A 19,520-nucleotide genomic window follows, 5' to 3' on the forward strand; every position below is an offset into this window, starting at 1 on the left:
GTCCTTACCAGTGAACTGAAACCGCTCTCTCTCTCTCTCTCTACATACATACACGTCTCCCCACCAGCTGTGCTTGCCCAGCCTACAGACATCCAGGGCGAGCCCAGGCCCAGAGACCCCCAGATCGTCCATCCGGGTCTCTTGATCTCCAACTGGCCCCGCAAAAACACTCTGAGCTCCCCAGACTCCGCCTCCCATTGGTGGATGGCCAGGCAGGAAGTAGGAAAGGGCTGCGATTGGTTCAGACGGATGTCTCCATCCATGTTAACCCCGGGTGACAGGGCGTAATCCCTGAGAATGAGCCTAAATCTGGGTTGTCCCCACCTGCTCCCTCCCTCCCTCCCTCCACCTTTCCTGCTGTCCATCTACCTGGCCAGGGTGAGAGAGGAGATAGAGACAGTTAAAGAGAGAGTATCTGGAAAGCAGATTTGTATTTCCATGAGAGTCAACATGGTGGGTCTGGGTCTATTTTAGTGTAACAGTGCCAGGGCAGGGAGAAAGGCCTTGCTTAGTAGGCTGTCCATGTACAGACCGTCTTAGCTGCAGCACAGCAGGCAGCTCCCTGTAGCCAGGCAGAGACTGAGGCAGACTGCATGAACAAGCTCAGCATTTAGCTGTCCCTTATCTGCAGAAGGAATCTAGCCTCATACAATATCATACAATGTGTTTATGGCATTATTGCGGTCTATAGAATATCTAAGCTTTGATTACCCAGGTCTGTACTATTCAGAATAAATATCAGTTTTGTGTAGGATCCAAATAACATTATTATTTGGTTATATCCAACTAGTGAGGTCATGAGACAAACACATGCCGACAACATGCAAGTTGGTGGACAGTCAACCGGGCAAGAGTAGTTGAAATGGAATGCATCTTGATCCACACAACATTGTTTGAGACCAATACAGCATCATTTCCAATCTTGATCCACACAACATTGTTTGAGACCAATACAGCATCATTTCCAATCTTGATCCACACAACATTGTTTGAGACCAATACAGCATCATTTCCCTCACAATACAACACTGTTTGAGACCAATACAGCATCATTTCTCTCACAATATAAAGAAGCTACTTGAGGCAGTGGGGGTTACCATGGAAACCTGGACCAGGGCTTCAGAGTTCCGATGGCTTCAGAGTTGAACCTATCTGAACCATATTCTTCTCACAGAGAACGTTTGTTGTGGAACTAGGATAGGAATTCACATCCCCTCTTTCAAGTAAATAGGAACACTTAGCAGAATCTAAAGAGGGGAGGGACTTGTTGGCCTTTAAAGCCCCAATCAGGAGTTTATGTTTCAGCCTTACGGCAGCCCCACCAGGGACAGACAGTCCACGAGCACAGCATAATAGTTGAAACTTACTTTGAAGCTACATGGCTTGTTTCCAAAGACAACACAATGAAAGACATAAACAGTGGAGCAACGGTACCTTTAATGCAGGGTTCTGATATGATGAGACGGCTGTACGAAGGTCAAAAGGCATTTCTAACTTCTATTCTTCAAGAATCAACAGTTGGAATGGCCATTGAACAGCAGGAAATATTCTAAATTGTGAGACCTTAAGAAGAACACCATGATTATCTCTACTGATGCCTCTGAATAAACGATATCCGAGAACGCAATATGAGAGAGTTAATGGCTACGTCCCATTTAGTGCACTACTATGGCACTAAATAGAGAAATAGGGTGTCATTTGAGATGGATCCAATGTGGTGTCATGATAAACGGAGGGGGTAGTGACGTTGGACCAATAACAGACTGGTAAATGTCACGACGGCCGTCACAAGTGTTCACCACCTGCCTGTTCACACTGACTGAAGGATACAGATCACCGGCATTGTTGCCTCCCAGCCTTTCATCCTTATTGGATTCTCTGCCCTTTGGGACGACATTACCTGTGAAGTGCTTACTTGTGAAGCGCTCGGCCTACATTCTTATATTCAGAAGAGCAAACCAGCAACAACCACAACTGAGAAACTGACACTAGGAAAATAACACTGGATGTATTGGCTTAGAGTTAGCTAATAAAAGTAATTTCTGTCATTTACCAGCCTACATCTCAGAGCTGTATAGAGGCCTAGGTACTATCATTATCAATGCAACCGTCTGCCCTTCATATACTCAAGGCAGGGATTTTTTTATTATTATGGTTCTATCCCAGAATTATTTCCTTTTGTGCAACGACTGGTTACCCAGTTGTATAAGTCCCCCCAACCGCACCACTCAGGTCTCTTTTGAGAGAAGTGTTGCTTGTTCTGATAGAATGCAGACATGATTTGAAGGTGCTCTAGAATGAGGAGAGAAAAATATTTGTTTTTCCTTTTAGCTTCTGCTCCCCCTGGTGGTAGATAATGGAACATTCCAGAAGGAAGGTACTGTCGTGTATAGGATGAACCATTTTTGACATTTGGAGGGTAAAAACCTTCCAAAACCACCGTAAAACACTCCCAATGCCTTGTCATATACAAGTCTCAAATAAAAACATCAGATCCTTTTGCTTAGAGCATTGGTAACCTCTGGGATTCCCCTGGTATCTGCTTCAACCCTGAAGGTTGCATGGAGCCTAGCAGAGCCCATCCACCTCCAGAGGACACCGTGGTTCAGGAATATTGAGGTTAGTACAGAGATTGAGAGATACCGGACCCTGGGTCTGTGCTTAGAGGGCAAAGTGTGCCTGGAAGAAGAAGGTGGTCTTACCATGGGTGTAGCTGAGCCCCGGGCTGAGGGAAGAGGGGCTGGCGAGGTGATCCCTGCTGGGGGTGTGGAGGCTCCCATCCTTCTCCTTCTTCTCCTCTCTGTCCTTCTCCTTCTTCTCCTCTCTGTCCTTCTCCTTCTTCTCCTCTCTGTCCTTCTCCTCCCTCTTCTCTCGCTCCTTCTCCTCCCTCTTCTCTCGCTCCTTCTCCTCCCTCTTCTCTCGCTCCTTCTCCTTCTCTCGCTCCTTCTCCTCCCTCTTCTCTCGCTCCTTCTCCTTCTCTCGCTCCTTCTCCTCCCTCTTCTCTCGCTCCTTCCCCTGGCTTCGCTGGCTCATCCTCCCTGGGGTCAATAGGATGGGGTCATCACTGGGAATTAAGGCAGCTGGAGGAGAGCGAAAGCGAGAAAGAAAGAGAGAGAGAAAGAGAGAGAGGGAGAAAAGGGAAAGAGAGAGAGAGAGAGGGGGAGAAAAGGGAATAAGAGAGAGGGAGAGAGAGAGAGGGGGGGAGAAAAGGGAGAGAGAGAGATATAAATTTTTATCTGCTGACCAACAGGCTGAGCAGCAGGGGTTCTCCTCCCCCACTGGTGATGACAGATGATGACGACGCGGTGCCCTCTAGTGGCACGGCTGCAAAGATTCCATCTAACGAGGAGTAGGGTGAAGTTGCACCTAGAGTTGCATTTTCCCCACTAACGGTTAAGGTTAGGATTGGGGGAGGGTAAGCTGATCATAGATCTGTACCTAGTGGAAACGTCACCCTGCAGCGTTATAACATATTAATGCAGAGAATATCTCAGTATAGTACGAACACTTCTTAACTCTATGGCAAAGGGTTAACGAGATTTGGTTTGGTGTATGTGAAGCACACACAGTATATTTAATGAATAACATCCTAGGTAGAAAACACATTGTGCCTAGTAGCGCTCTTAAAGGGAAAATGCACAGAGAAACCATCTAGTAGTGCTCTTAAAGGGAAAATGCACAGAGAAACCATCTAGTAGTGCTCTTAATTAAAGGGAAAATTCACTCTAAGGTTTCCAGTGAGTCTTAGTACAGCAGACTACTGTTACAGTGAAGCAGTCGACTGTTACAGTGAAGCAGTCTACTGTTACAGTGAAGCAGTCTACTGTTACAGTGAAGCAGTCTACTGTTACAGTGAAGCAGTTTACTGTTACAGTGAAGCAGTTTACTGTTACAGTCTACTAGTCAATAAGGTTTACAGTGAGTCTTAGTACAGCCGTCTACTGTTACAGTGAAGCAGTCTACTGTTACAGTGAAGCAGTCCACTGTTACAGTCCACTAGTCAATAAGGTTTCCAGTGAGTCTTAGTACAGCAGTCTACTGTTACAGTGAAGCAGTCCACTGTTACAGTGAAGCAGTCTACTGTTACAGTGAAGCAGTCTACTGTTACAGTGAAGCAGTCTACTGTTACAGTCCACTAGTCAATAAGGTTTCCAGTGAGTCTTAGTACAGCAGTCCACTGTTACAGTGAAGCAGTCCACTGTTACAGTGAAGCAGTCCACTGTTACAGTGAAGCAGTCCACTGTTACAGTGAAGCAGTCCACTGTTACAGTCCACTAGTCAATAAGGTTTCCAGTGAGTCTTAGTACAGCAGTCTACTGTTACAGTGAAGCAGTCTACTGTTACAGTGAAGCAGTCTACTGTTACAGTGAAGCAGTCTACTGTTACAGTCCACTAGTCAATAAGGTTTCCAGTGAGTCTTAGTACAGCAGTCTACTGTTACAGTGAAGCAGTCTACTGTTACAGTGAAGCAGTCTACTGTTACAGTGAAGCAGTCCACTGTTACAGTGAAGCAGTCCACTGTTACAGTGAAGCAGTAGCAGCTAGAGGTTCTTTACCATTCGGCCATCAGATTTTCCACCAATGCTCTTTATAGGACACATCACCTCACTCTCTACTCCTCTGTAAACTGCTCATCTCTGTATACCCTTTGCTATGCCACCCATAGGAAATGCAACGCCACCCATAGGAAACTCAACGCCACCCATAGGAAACTCAACGCCACCCATAGGAAATGCAACGCCACCCATAGGAAACTCAACGCCACCCATAGGAAACGCAACTCCACCCATAGGAAACGCAACGCCAACCCTAAGAAAATCAACGCCATCCCTAAGAAAGTCAACGCCATCACTAAGAAAGTCAACGCCATCCCTAAGAAAGTCAACGCCATCCCGAAGAAAGTCAACCGCATCCCTAAGAAAGTCAACGCCATCACTAAGTCAACGCCATCACTAAGTCAACGCCATCACTAAGAAAGTCAACGCCATCACTAAGAAAGTCAACACCATCACTAAGAAAGTCAACGCCATCCCTAAGAAAGTCAACGCCATCCCTAAGAAAGTCAACGCCATCCCTAAGAAAGTCAACGCCATCCCTAAGAAAGTCAACGCCATCACTAAATCAACGCCATCACTAAGAAAGTCAACGCCATCCCTAAGAAAGTCAACGCCATCCCTAAGTCAACGCCATCACTAAGTCAACGCCATCACTAAGTCAACGCCATCACTAAGTCAACGCCATCACTAAGTCAACGCCATCACTAAGTCAACGCCATCCCTAAGTCAACGCCATCCCTAAGAAAGTCAACGCCATCCCTAAGTCAACGCCATCACTAAGTCAACGCCATCACTAAGTCAACGCCATCCCTAAGTCAACGCCATCCCTAACAAAGTCAACGCCATCCCTAACAAAGTCAACGCCATCACTAAGTCAATGCCATCACTAAGTCAATGCCATCACTAAGTCAACGCCACCCCTAAGAAACTCAGACATACGAGACACAGCCAGCCATAGGCCTAGATAGTGAACTCAACAACTGCAAGTGACATTTCAGTGAGTCAGTGACTATTGGAAATATTGTGGCTCACCAAAACAGGGCACTGTAGAACCATAAAGCTAGTGTGAAACTAGATCAGCACTGTTCAGCCATACATGTGATGAATAATATCACAGTTACAGACAACTTTCACCCACTCCAAACTTTTGGCCTACCCAGAGAAATCCTTTCCTATAACTTGGAATTCATGACATTCGTTTAAGGTAAACACAAACTACTGGCTACTGTAACACAACCTTCCAATGCATCCCTGTCCTGATGAGGTGTTGAGTTGGAGGACGTGAGCCTGTTGCCCCCTGTGAGCCCTCTCACCCCTGCCTCACCCAGCCTCTCCCGCCACCTCACACCTTCCTGTCCCTTTCAAAGGTCAGTGGCTTACCTGATGTGGTGGGGTGCTCTCTGATCTCTGCATGGAGCTGGTATAGGGAAGGGTGGGGACAAGTAGACAGAGATGGGGGAGAGAGAGAGATGGGGAGCGAGAGATGGGGAGCGAGAGAGAGAGAGATGGGGAGCGAGAGAGAGAGATGGGGAGCGAGAGAGAGAGATGGGGAGCGAGAGAGAGAGATGGGGAGCGAGAGATGGGGAGCGAGAGAGAGAAATGGGGAGCGAGAGAGAGAGATGGGGAGCGAGAGAGAGAGATGGGGAGCGAGAGAGAGAGATGGGGAGCGAGAGAGAGAGATGGGGAGCGAGAGAGAGAGATGGGGAGCGAGAGAGAGAGATGGGGAGCGAGAGAGAGAGATGGGGAGCGAGAGAGAGAGATGGGGAGCGAGAGAGAGAGATGGGGAGCGAGAGAGAGAGATGGGGAGCGAGAGAGAGATGGGGAGCGAGAGAGAGATGGGAAGCGAGAGAGAGATGGGAAGCGAGAGAGAGATGGCAGAAAGAGGGGGAAAGAGGAGGGGTAGGGAGTCCATCCAGGTAGTCAAGGAGTCAAGGTGACCAGAGTGATGTTGGTCAGTTTGTGTGCAGCAGTGGTGGTGGTGAAGGACACAGCAGCAGAAACAGAGGATGATGAAAAAGACAAAAGACAAAAAAGGAGAACAGACGTTAGTAAAAAAAATAAAACCCACAACACCCTACTGACAACAGACCACAACACCCTACTGACAACAGACCACAACACCCTACTGACAACAGACCACAAACACCCTACTGACAACAGACCACAACACCCTACTGACAACAGACCACAACACCCTACTGACAACAGACCACAACACCCTACTGACAACAGACCACAACACCATACTGACAACAGACCACAACACCCTACTGACAACAGACCACAACACCCTACTGACAACAGACCACAACACCCTACTGACAACAGACCACAACACCCTACTGACAACAGACCACAACACCCTACTGACAACAGACCACAACACCCTACTGACAACAGACCACAACACCCTACTGACAACAGACCACAACACCCTACTGACAACAGACCACAACACCCTACTGACAACAGACCACAACACCCTACTGACAACAGACCACAACACCCTACTGACAACAGACCACAACACCCTACTGACAACAGACCACAACACCCTACTGACAACAGACCACAACACCCTACTGACAACAGACCACAACACCCTACTGACAACAGACCACAACACCCTACTGACAACAGACCACAACACCCTACTGACAACAGACCACAACACCCTACTGACAACAGACCACAACACCCTACTGACAACAGACCACAACACCCTACTGACAACAGACCACAACACCCTACTGACAACAGACCACAACACCCTACTGACAACAGACCACAACACCCTACTGACAACAGACCACAACGCCCTACTGACAACAGACCACAACACCCTACTGACAACAGACCACAACACCCTACTGACAACACCACACTGACAACACCCTACTGACAACAGACCACAACACCACACTGACAACACTATGCAGATCACAACACCATACTGACAACAGATCACAACACCATACTGACAACAGATCACAACACCATACTGACAACAGATCACAACACCATACTGACAACACTATGCAGATCACAACACCATACTGACAACAGACCACAACACCCCACTGACAACAGACCACAACACCCCACTGACAACAGACCACAACACCCCACTGACAACAGACCACAACACCACACTGACAACAGATCACAACACCACACTGACAACAGATCACAACACCATACTGACAACAGACCACAACACCATACTGACAACAGATAACACCACACTGACAACACTATGCAGATCACAAGACCATACTGACAACAGATCACAACACCATACTGACAACAGACCACAACACCATACTGACAACAGATCACAACACCATTCTGACAAGACCATACTGACAACAGATCACAACACCATACTGACAACAGATCACAACACCATTCTGACAAGACCATACTGACAACAGATCACAACACCATACTGACAACAGATCACAACACCATTCTGACAAGACCATACTGACAACAGATCACAACACCATACTGACAACAGACCACAACACCATACTGACAAAAGATCACAACACCATACTGACAACAGACCACAACACCATACTGACAACAGATCACAACACCATTCTGACAAGACCATACTGACAACAGATCACAACACCATACTGACAACAGACCACAACACCATACTGACAACAGACCACAACACCATACTGACAACAGATCACAACACCCCACTGACAGATCACAACACCATACTGACAACAGATCACAACACCACACTGACAATACCCCACTGACAACAGATCACAACACCATACTGACATGACCATACTGACAACAGCATGGTGAATGAATGGAGGAGGAGGAGTCTGCTCAGGTCACCAGAAGGGGTGGGGTAACATAACACCCCCAGTGACATATTAACACATGCACGCACACACACCAGTGGCGCCGACCACAATCCACACACACCGGGAGCAGCCCGGATTAGCAGAGATTACAGGAGTACCAGGGATGAGGAGGGATCATCCAGAGACAACACACAGCACTGGGTGGGCGGGTTGGGCGTGTCTCCTGCTAAGCACCAATCGACCCCCATCCCCGGCAGTCAAGAGAACAAATAGCAACCGGTGCATTCCATTGGCTCTGGCCTCAGGGAGAGGCCACAGCTGTGCTGTAATAGGTTGAGAGTATGTACACTGAGGATGTGTCCCTAATGGCATCCCACTACCATTATAGAGCACTATTGTTGACCAAGACCCATACAAGGAGAGCTGATTAGAGAAAGGCGAGGGGTGGCTCAGCTTTGATTAATAAAAGCTTTAGAGGCAAGCGGCCTTAGATTGGATTTTTAATTCAATCAAAGCTGACTGAGTGGTGAGTACATTGTCTCTCTGCAGCTCAATATGATTCGCTACATGGTCAGTCAGTCCCATCAACTACCTGTTTAGTGATAAAGCACAAGGCCAGCTAAGGGGAGTTAAAAATACATCTTGTGGTTAATGATAGCGGTATAGAGAGGAGTGATGGATGATACAGTTATAGAGAGGAGTGATGGATGATACAGGTATAGAGAGGAGTGATGGATGATACAGTTATAGAGAGGAGTGATGGATGATACAGTTATAGAGAGGAGGGATGGATGATACAGTTATAGAGAGGAGTGATGGATGATACAGTTATAGAGAGGAGGGATGGATGATACAGTTATAGAGAGGAGTGATGGATGATACAGTTATAGAGAGGAGTGATGGATGATACAGTTATAGAGAGGAGTGATGGATGATACAGTTATAGAGAGGAGTGATGGATGATACAGTTATAGAGGAGTGATGGATGATACAGTTATAGAGAGGAGTGATGGATGATACAGTTATAGAGAGGAGTGATGGATGATACAGTTATAGAGAGGAGTGATGGATGATACAGTTATAGAGAGGAGTGATGGATGATACAGTTATAGAGGAGTGATGGATGATACAGTTATAGAAAGGAGTGATGGATGATACAGTTATAGAGAGGAGTGATGGATGATACATTTAGAGAGAGGAGTGATGGATGATACATTTAGAGAGAGGAGTGATAGATGATACATTTAGAGAGAGGAGTGATGGATGACACAGTTATAGAGAGGAGTGATGGATGACACAGTTATAGAGAGGAGTGATGGATGACACAGTTATAGAGAGGAGTGATGGATGGTACAGTTATAGAGAGGAGTGATGGATGATACAGTTATAGAGAGGAGTGATGGATGACACAGTTATAGAGAGGAGTGATGGATGGTACAGTTATAGAGAGGAGTGATGGATGACACAGTTATAGAGAAGAGTGATGGATGATACATTTAGAGAGAGGAGTGATAGATGATACATTTAGAGAGAGGAGTGATGGATGATACAGTTATAGAGAGGAGTGATGGATGATACAGTTATAGAGAGGAGTGATGGATGATACAGTTATAGAGAGGAGTGATGGATGATACAGTTATAGAGAGGAGTGATGGATGATACAGTTATAGAGAGGAGGGATGGATGATACAGTTAGAGGAGTGATGGATGATACAGTTATAGAGAGGAGGGATGGATGATACAGTTATAGAGAGGAGTGATGGATGACACAGTTATAGAGAGGAGTGATGGATGATACAGTTATAGAAAGGAGTGATGGATGATACATTTAGAGAGAGGAGTGATAGATGATACATTTAGAGAGAGGAGTGATGGATGATACAGTTATAGAGAGGAGTGATGGATGATACAGTTATAGAGAGGAGTGATGGATGATATAGTTAGAGAGAGGGGTGATGGATGACACAGTTATAGAGAGGAGTGATGAATGATACAGTTATAGAGAGGAGTGATGGATGATACAGTTATAGAGAGGAGTGATGGATGATACAGTTAGAGAGAGGAGTGATAGATGATACATTTAGAGAGAGGAGTGATGGATGATACAGTTATAGAGAGGAGTGATGGATGATACAGTTATAGAGAGGAGTGATGGATGATATAGTTAGAGAGGGGTGATGGATGACACAGTTATAGAGAGGAGTGATGAATGATACAGTTATAGAGAGGAGTGATGGATGATACAGTTATAGAGAGGAGTGATGGATGATACAGTTATAGAGAGGAGTGATGGATGATACAGTTACAGAAATGAGTGATGGATGATACAGTTATAGAGAGGAGTGATGGATGATACAGTTATAGAGAGGAGTGATGGATGGTACAGTTATAGAGAGGGGTGATGGATGGTACAGTTATAGAGAGGAGTGATGGATGATACAGTTATAGAGAGGAGTGATGGATGATTAATTTAGAGAGAGGGGTGATGGATGATTAATTTAGAGAGAGGGGTGATGGATAGATCACAGATACACATCTGCTTGCCTTGGCACCTTGTCAAACACTTCCTCTGACCTGTTTTCCAGTTTAAAAAGCCTTTAAGAACTTGGTAAAAAAAAAAAAATCTCAATATAGACTATTACAGGGGTCTGGGGGAACGTCATGAACCGGGTCGCGTTTATAAGGCACGAAACGGAAGAAAACAGTCCGAAACAAAGTTTAAATGGGCAGTAGCACCTAAACTTGTCCAATAAGACATTTTTTGTTTTTTGTTTTCCGGTGCAAAACGTTTTGCTACGGGGTTCCCTAATGAACACCATCGTAACTTCCATTCTAATCAGACATGAAATAGGAAATAAGAATTCTCTCTGAACCGACCACATCAGACAATGATCCATACTAAACATGGACAGAACTGTATCAACTGAAACACTTCCCATTCACATAACATTGTATGGATCAAGTCTGTGTCCCAAATGGCACCCTATTCTCTATATAGTTCCCTATTCTCTATATAATTGCTCCAGGGTCACCGTTGATGATGGCTGACCCTGACCCTACTCTCCAAGGGTGTCTTATACGCAATTCACACAGGAGTATAATACACACTTGTGAAACAGGACAAATATCAGCACCCACCAAATTATTATTATTAGCAGTATTATTATTATTATTTAGTATTATTATTAGCAGTATTATTATTATTAGTGGTAGTATTATTATTAGTGGTAGTATTATTATTAGTGGTAGTATTATTATTAGTGGTAGTATTATTATTAGTGGTAGTATTATTATTAGTGGTAGTATTATTATTAGTGGTAGTATTATTAGTATTATTTTTAGCAGTATTATTATTATTAGCAGTATTATTATTATTAGTGGTAGTATTATTAGTATTATTATTATTAGCAGTATTATTATTAGTATTATTAGTAGTAGTAGTATTATTAAAATTATTACTAGGGATGCACCCAGAGACTTGTCTTTGGCCACCCTGCCAACAACCATTCACATCCTCTGTCTGAAAAAGGCTAGAGCGGCACTGCAGGGCATACTAATGGTGCCTGCTGCTCTCCCACTGCAGGGCATACTAATGGTGCCTGCTGCTCTCCCACTGCAGGGCATACTAATGGTGCCTGCTGCTCTCCCACTGCAGGGCATACTAATGGTGCCTGCTGCTCTCCCACTGCAGGGCATACTAATGGTGCCTGCTGCTCTCCCACTGCAGGGCATACTAATGGTGCCTGCTGCTCTCCCACTGCAGGACATACTAATGGTGCCTGCTGCTCTCCCACTGCAGGGCATACTAATGGTGCCTGCTGCTCTCCCACTGCAGAGCATACTAATGGTGCCTGCTGCTCTCCCACTGCAGGGCATACTATTGGTGCCTGCTGCTCTCCCACTGCAGGGCATACTATTGGTGCCTGCTGCTCTCCCACTGCAGGGCATACTAATGGTGCCTGCTGCTCTCCCACTGCAGGGCATACTAATGGTGCCTGCTGCTCTCCCACTGTAGGGCATACTAATGGTGCCAGCTGCTCTCCCACTGCAGGACATACTAATGGTGCCTGCTGCTCTCCCACTGCAGGACATACTAATGGTGCCTGCTGCTCTCCCACTGCAGGGCATACTAATGGTGCCTGCTGCTCTCCCACTGCAGGGCATACTAATGGTGCCTGCTGCTCTCCCACTGCAGGGCATACTAATAGTACCTGCTGCTCTCCCACTGCAAGATGTAGTCAGGGTGCCTGCTGCTCTCCCCCTACAGGACATAGTAACGGTGCCTGCTGCTCTCCCACTGCAGGACATAGTAAGGGTGCCCACCACTCTCCCTCCACAGGACATAGTAACGGTGCCTGCTGCTCTCCCCCTACAGGACATAGTAACGGTGCCTGCTTCTCTCCCCCTACAGGACATAGTAAGGGTCCTGCTTCTCTCCCCCTACAGGACATAGTAAATAACACCGTGGTCTCTATATAAATAACGCTGTGGGCTTTATATAAATAATGCTGTGGGCTCTAAATAAATAACACTGTGGGCTCTAAATAAATAACACTGTGGGCTCTATATAAATAACACTGTGGGATCTATATAAACAACACTGTGGGATCTATATAAATAACACTGTGGGCTCTATATAAATAACACTGTGGGATCTATATAAACAACACTGTGGGATCTATATAAATAACACTGTGGGCACTAAATAAATAACACTGTGGGCACTAAATAAATAACACTGTGGGCTCTATATAAATAACACTGTGGGCTCTATATAAATAACAGTGTGGGCTCTATATAAATAACAGTGTGGGCTCTATATAAATGAGCTCATGGTGTTGCCAATATATTCAGATCCCATATGTACAATACAACAGGCCTGATACTGTCAATGCACTACCGTATATGAGTAATCCACAATAGACCCATTACATCTGTCTAGAATCACACCTCATCTCATTGTGAAGTGAAAGCTTGTTCCTGCCTGATATGATGTGAGAGAGAAAACATGAAAGCCATATTTTCCCAGACACGGTGCCATTTTCTATGTCTGTTTTTCAAGCTTTCATCTGAAGAGGGAGTGGGGGGGGTTCAGTGACCGCCAGGGGAGGAAAGAAATGTCATAAATAGTACTGTGTCCAAAACAGCACTCTATTTCATATATAGTGCACTACTTTTGACCAGGATCCATATGGTAATGCACTATAAAGGGAGCAGGGTGCCTTTCAGGGAAAGTGGGTTAGGATGCGGAACCAAGATTTCCCCTGCAGAGATAAGCAGAATAACAACGTTCTGTGCCGACACAGACAGATGCCAAAGTAAATATTGAATAAAGTCTGTTGTTAACCCTATCAGTCCAGAGATGACAAGTTAAATATTGAATAAAGTCAGGTGTTAACCCTCAGTCCAGAGATGCCTAATTAAATATAGTCAGGTGTTAACCCTCAGTCCAGATGCCTAATTAAATATAGTCAGGTGTTAACCCTATCAGTCCAGAGATGCCTAATTAAATATTGAATAAAGTCAGGTGTTAACCCTATCAGTCCAGAGATGCCTAATTAAATATTGAATAAAGTCAGGTGTTAACCCTATCAGTCCAGATGCCTAATTAAATATTGAATAAAGTCAGGTGTTAACCCTATCAGTCCAGATGCCTAATTAAATATAGTCAGGTGTTAACCCTATCAGTCCAGAGATGCCTAATTAAATATAGTCAGGTGTTAACCCTATCAGTCCAGAGATGCCTAATTAAATATAGTCAGGTGTTAACCCTCAGTCCAGATGCCTAATTAAATAAAGTCAGGTGTTAACCCTATCAGTCCAGAGATGCCTAATTAAATAAAGTCTGTTGTTAACCCTATCAGTCCAGAGATGACAAGTTAAATATTGAATAAAGTCAGTTGTTAACCCTATCAGTCCAGAGATGCCTAATTAAATAAAGTCAGGTGTTAACCCTATCAGTCCAGAGATGCCTAATTAAATATAGTCAGGTGTTAACCCTATCAGTCCAGAGATGCCTAATTAAATATAGTCAGGTGTTAACCCTCAGTCCAGATGCCTAATTAAATAAAGTCAGGTGTTAACCCTATCAGTCCAGAGATGCCTAATTAAATATAGTCAGGTGTTAACCCTCAGTCCAGATGCCTAATTAAATATAGTCAGGTGTTAACCCTCAGTCCAGATGCCTAATTAAATATAGTCAGGTGTTAACCCTATCAGTCGAGAGATGCCTAATTAAATATAGTCAGGTGTTAACCCTATCAGTCCAGAGATGCCTAATTAAATATTGAATAAAGTCAGGTGTTAACCCTATCAGTCCAGAGATGCCTAATTAAATATTGAATAAAGTCAGTTGTTAACCCTATCAGTCCAGAGATGACAAATTAAATATTGAATATAGTCAGGTGTTAACCCTATCAGTCCAGAGATGCCTAATTAAATATAGTCAGGTGTTAACCCTCAGTCCAGATGCCTAATTAAATATAGTCAGTTGTTAACCCTATCAGTCCAGAGATGACAAATTAAATATTGAATAAAGTCAGGTGTTAACCCTATCAGTCCAGAGATGCCTAATTAAATATAGTCAGGTGTTAACCCTCAGTCCAGAGATGCCTAATTAAATATTGAATAAAGTCAGTCGTTAACCCTATCAGTCCAGAGATGCCTAATTAAATATTGAATAAAGTCAGTCGTTAACCCTATCAGTCCAGATGCCTAATTAAATATTGAATAAAGTCAGTCGTTAACCCTATCAGTCCAGATGCCTAATTAAATATTTAATAAAGTCAGTCGTTAACCCTATCAGTCCAGATGCCTAATTAAATATTGAATAAAGTCAGTCGTTAACCCTATCAGTCCAGATGCCTAATTAAATATTGAATAAAGTCAGTCGTTAACCCTATCAGTCCAGATGCCAAAGTAAATATTGAATAAAGTCTGTTGTTAACCCTATCAGTCCAGAGATGACAAGTTAAATATTGAATAAAGTCAGGTGTTAACCCTATCAGTCCAGAGATGCCTAATTAAATAAAGTCAGGTGTTAACCCTATCAGTCCAGATGCCTAATTAAATATAGTCAGGTGTTAACCCTATCAGTCCAGAGATGCCTAATTAAATATAGTCAGGTGTTAACCCTCAGTCCAGAGATGCCTAATTAAATAAAGTCAGGTGTTAACCCTATCAGTCCAGATGCCTAATTAAATAAAGTCAGGTGTTAACCCTATCAGTCCAGATGCCTAATTAAATATAGTCAGGTGTTAACCCTATCAGTCCAGATGCCTAATTAAATATAGTCAGTTGTTAACCCTATCAGTCCAGAGATGCCTAATTAAATATTAAATATAGTCAGGTGTTAACCCTATCAGTCCAGAGATGACAAGTTAAATATTGAATAAAGTCAGTTGTTAACCCTATCAGTCCAGATGCCTAATTAAATAGTCAGGTGTTAACCCTATCAGTCCAGAGATGCCTAATTAAATAGTCAGGTGTTAACCCTATCAGTCCAGATGCCTAATTAAATAGTCAGGTGTTAACCCTATCAGTCCAGAGATGCCTAATTAAATATAGTCAGGTGTTAACCCTATCAGTCCAGAGATGCCTAATTAAATATAGTCAGGTGTTAACCCTATCAGTCCAGAGATGCCTAATTAAATATAGTCAGGTGTTAACCCTATCAGTCCAGATGCCTAATTAAATATAGTCAGGTGTTAACCCTATCAGTCCAGAGATGCCTAATTAAATATAGTCAGGTGTTAACCCTATCAGTCCAGAGATGCCTAATTAAATATAGTCAGGTGTTAACCCTATCAGTCCAGAGATGCCTAATTAAATATAGTCAGGTGTTAACCCTATCAGTCCAGAGATGCCTAATTAAATATAGTCAGGTGTTAACCCTCAGTCCAGATGCCTAATTAAATATAGTCAGGTGTTAACCCTCAGTCCAGATGCCTAATTAAATATAGTCAGGTGTTAACCCTATCAGTCCAGAGATGCCTAATTAAATAGTCAGGTGTTAACCCTATCAGTCCAGAGATGCCTAATTAAATATTGAATAAAGTCAGGTGTTAACCCTATCAGTCCAGAGATGCCTAATTAAATATTGAATAAAGTCAGGTGTTAACCCTATCAGTCCAGAGATGCCTAATTAAATATAGTCAGGTGTTAACCCTCAGTCCAGATGCCTCATTAAATATAGTCAGTTGTTAACCCTATCAGTCCAGAGATGACAAATTAAATATTGAATAAAGTCAGGTGTTAACCCTATCAGTCCAGAGATGCCTAATTAAATATAGTCAGGTGTTAACCCTCAGTCCAGAGATGCCTAATTAAATATTGAATAAAGTCAGTCGTTAACCCTATCAGTCCAGAGATGCCTAATTAAATATTGAATAAAGTCAGTCGTTAACCCTATCAGTCCAGATGCCTAATTAAATATTGAATAAAGTCAGTCGTTAACCCTATCAGTCCAGATGCCTAATTAAATATTGAATAAAGTCAGTCGTTAACCCTATCAGTCCAGAGATGACTAATTAAATATTGAATAAAGTCAGTCGTTAACCCTATCAGTCCAGATGCCTAATTAAATATTGAATAAAGTCAGTCGTTAACCCTATCAGCCCAGAGATGACTAATTAAATATTGAATAAAGTCAGTCGTTAACCCTATCAGTCCAGAGATGCCTAATTAAATATTGAATAAAGTCAGTCGTTAACCCTATCAGTCCAGAGATGACTAATTAAATATTGAATAAAGTCAGTCGTTAACCCTATCAGTCCAGATGCCTAATTAAATATTGAATAAAGTCAGTCGTTAACCCTATCAGTCCAGATGCCCAATTAAATATTGAATAAAGTCAGTCGTTAACCATATCAGTCCAGAGATGACTAATTAAATATTGAATAAAGTCTGTCGTTAACCCTATCAGTCCAGATGCCTAATTAAATATTGAATAAAGTCAGTCGTTAACCCTATCAGTCCAGAGATGCCTAATTAAATATTGAATAAAGTCAGTCGTTAACCCTATCAGTCCAGAGATGCCTAATTAAATATTGAATAAAGTCAGTCGTTAACCCTATCAGTCCAGAGATGCCTAATTAAATATAGTCAGTCGTTAACCCTATCAGTCCAGAGATGCCTAATTAAATATTGAATATAGTCAGTCGTTAACTCTATCAGTCCAGATGCCTAATTAAATATTGAATAAAGTCAGTCGTTAACCCGATCTGAGACCCCAGAAAACAAATCTGCTTTTCATTCATCTGCATGTCCAGCCCTTAAGTACTAAACAAAAATATAAACGCAACATGCAACAATTTCAAAGATTTTAGTGAGTTACAGTTCATATGAGGAAATCAGTCAATGGAAATACATTCATTAGGCCCTAATCTATGGATTTCACATGACTGGGAAGGGGCGTAGCCATTGGTGGGCCTAGGAGAGCATAGGCCCACCCACTGGGTAGCCAGGCCCACCCTACTGGTGAGCCTGGCCCACCCTACTGTGGAGCCCAGCAAATCAGTGTGTTTTTCCCCCACAACTACTCCTCAGTAACACGTGATCTGCAGTTGTGAGGCTGGTTGGAAGTACTCCCAAATTCTCTAAAATGACGTTGGAGGCAGCTCATAGTAGAGAAATTAACATTAAATTCTCTGGCAACAGCTCTGGTAGACATTCCTGCAGTCAGCATTCCAATTGCACGCTCCCTCAAAACTTGAGACTGTTTTGTAGCATTGTGTTGTGTGACAAAACTGCACATTTTAAAGTGGCCTTTTATTGTCCCCAGCACAAGGTAATTAGCATGCTGTTTAATCAGCTTCTTGATATGCCACACCTGTCAGGTGGATGGATTATCTTGGCAAAGGAGAAATGCTCACTGACATGGATGTAAACAAATTTGTACACAACATTTGAGGGAAATTCGCTTTTTGTGCGTATGGAACATTTCTGGGATTTTCTTTTCTCCAGCTCATGAAACATGGTACCAACACTGTACATGTTGCATTTATATTTTATTCATTGTATTTAGCATCAAAATGAAGTGTTTAACAACAACATCTCAGGAGAACCAGGGCTACATGGAAAACACAAAACAATTTGGCAAACAGTTGCATTCATGAGTTTTATTGACAAAGAAAGCATTTCAAAAACAAAGCAAAAATGATGATATGAAGCTGAAGTACAGAAACTGTTTGCTCAGTGGGAAATTAATATCCAACTAGTCAGTGACAACTGTGTGGAGTTTGGAGTTTGTGACGCCGACTATGTGAGCTTATTACAGTATTATAGACAGTATGTCCTGGGATTTCCTATGATCTTCTATGTAGAAGAGCCCATTACCCATGAATCACTCTTGTGTAGCTTGTGAGCATCATAGAGCAAAACATTTTTACATGTGCGTCTCGTGAGAATCGTTTTATTAGATAGCTTTCAATAGTTTGTTGCTCAAACCATTCAGACTCTACTGTTGTTCCTGTAAAAAGATCTGGTCTCACAAACACCACTCTAACTCAGCCCCCGTTAATCACAGACTAATTAACGGTTGGTACCAATGGATGCAGAAGAAAGTTACTAATCCAATGGTACCCAGAAGTAGCTTTAAAAGGGGTTAGAAGTCCAAATGGCGCCGGCATCGCGGTGGGACTCATTGGGTTAACCTTTCTGTTAGGATTCATCATCTACTGAAATGCAGCAAATAAGAGAGAGTGATATTGAAGAATTACTGAGCAGAGTTTCCCCTCGGTACAGATCTAGGATCAGCTTCCCCTTCCCCAATTCCTATAAGTGGGAATTAAAAACTGACCCAAGATCAGTGTCTAGGCCTGGGGACAACGTTACCTTACTCATGAAAACAGTACCATCTCTACCTGTGGTGTTGCTTCAGGAGACTATTTAGACACATTCCTGTAGCTTCTAGACTTTTTTTTTATCTTCCATCACAGTATTTTCTTTAAACTTTACATTTCATCCCGATGTGAAGCCTAGCATTTTCCCAAGCACAGGGAGAGAGTGAATATCTCAGGGCTTAGGCTTGAACTGTTTTCCTCCATCCTGCCCCAGAATAGATGAACAGGCACTTGTGTGAGACAGAACGCCATGGCATATTACATCATGCTTAAACATGACTCGGAGCACA

At 43.2% G+C, this 19,520-nt stretch overlaps 1 protein-coding gene across 2 annotated transcripts in view; it reads right to left on the reverse strand.

Moving 5' to 3' along the window:
* The window catches only part of LOC116360508 (oxysterol-binding protein-related protein 8), a 151,870-nt gene that overhangs the window by 67,244 nt on the left and 65,106 nt on the right, over nt 1–19,520 (reverse strand). For both annotated transcript variants that reach the window (XM_031815181.1, XM_031815182.1), the window contains 2 exons: nt 5,937–5,973; nt 2,703–3,080 (listed from right to left, as the gene is read on the reverse strand). In XM_031815181.1, coding sequence (XP_031671041.1) covers nt 2,703–3,080; nt 5,937–5,973 — 415 coding nt within the window. The remainder of the gene's footprint in view (nt 1–2,702; nt 3,081–5,936; nt 5,974–19,520) is intronic.

The sequence above is a fragment of the Oncorhynchus kisutch genome, unplaced genomic scaffold (genome assembly GCF_002021735.2).
Source record: "Oncorhynchus kisutch isolate 150728-3 unplaced genomic scaffold, Okis_V2 Okis09a-Okis19a_hom, whole genome shotgun sequence".
In the NCBI taxonomy this organism is placed as follows: Eukaryota; Metazoa; Chordata; class Actinopteri; order Salmoniformes; family Salmonidae; genus Oncorhynchus; species Oncorhynchus kisutch.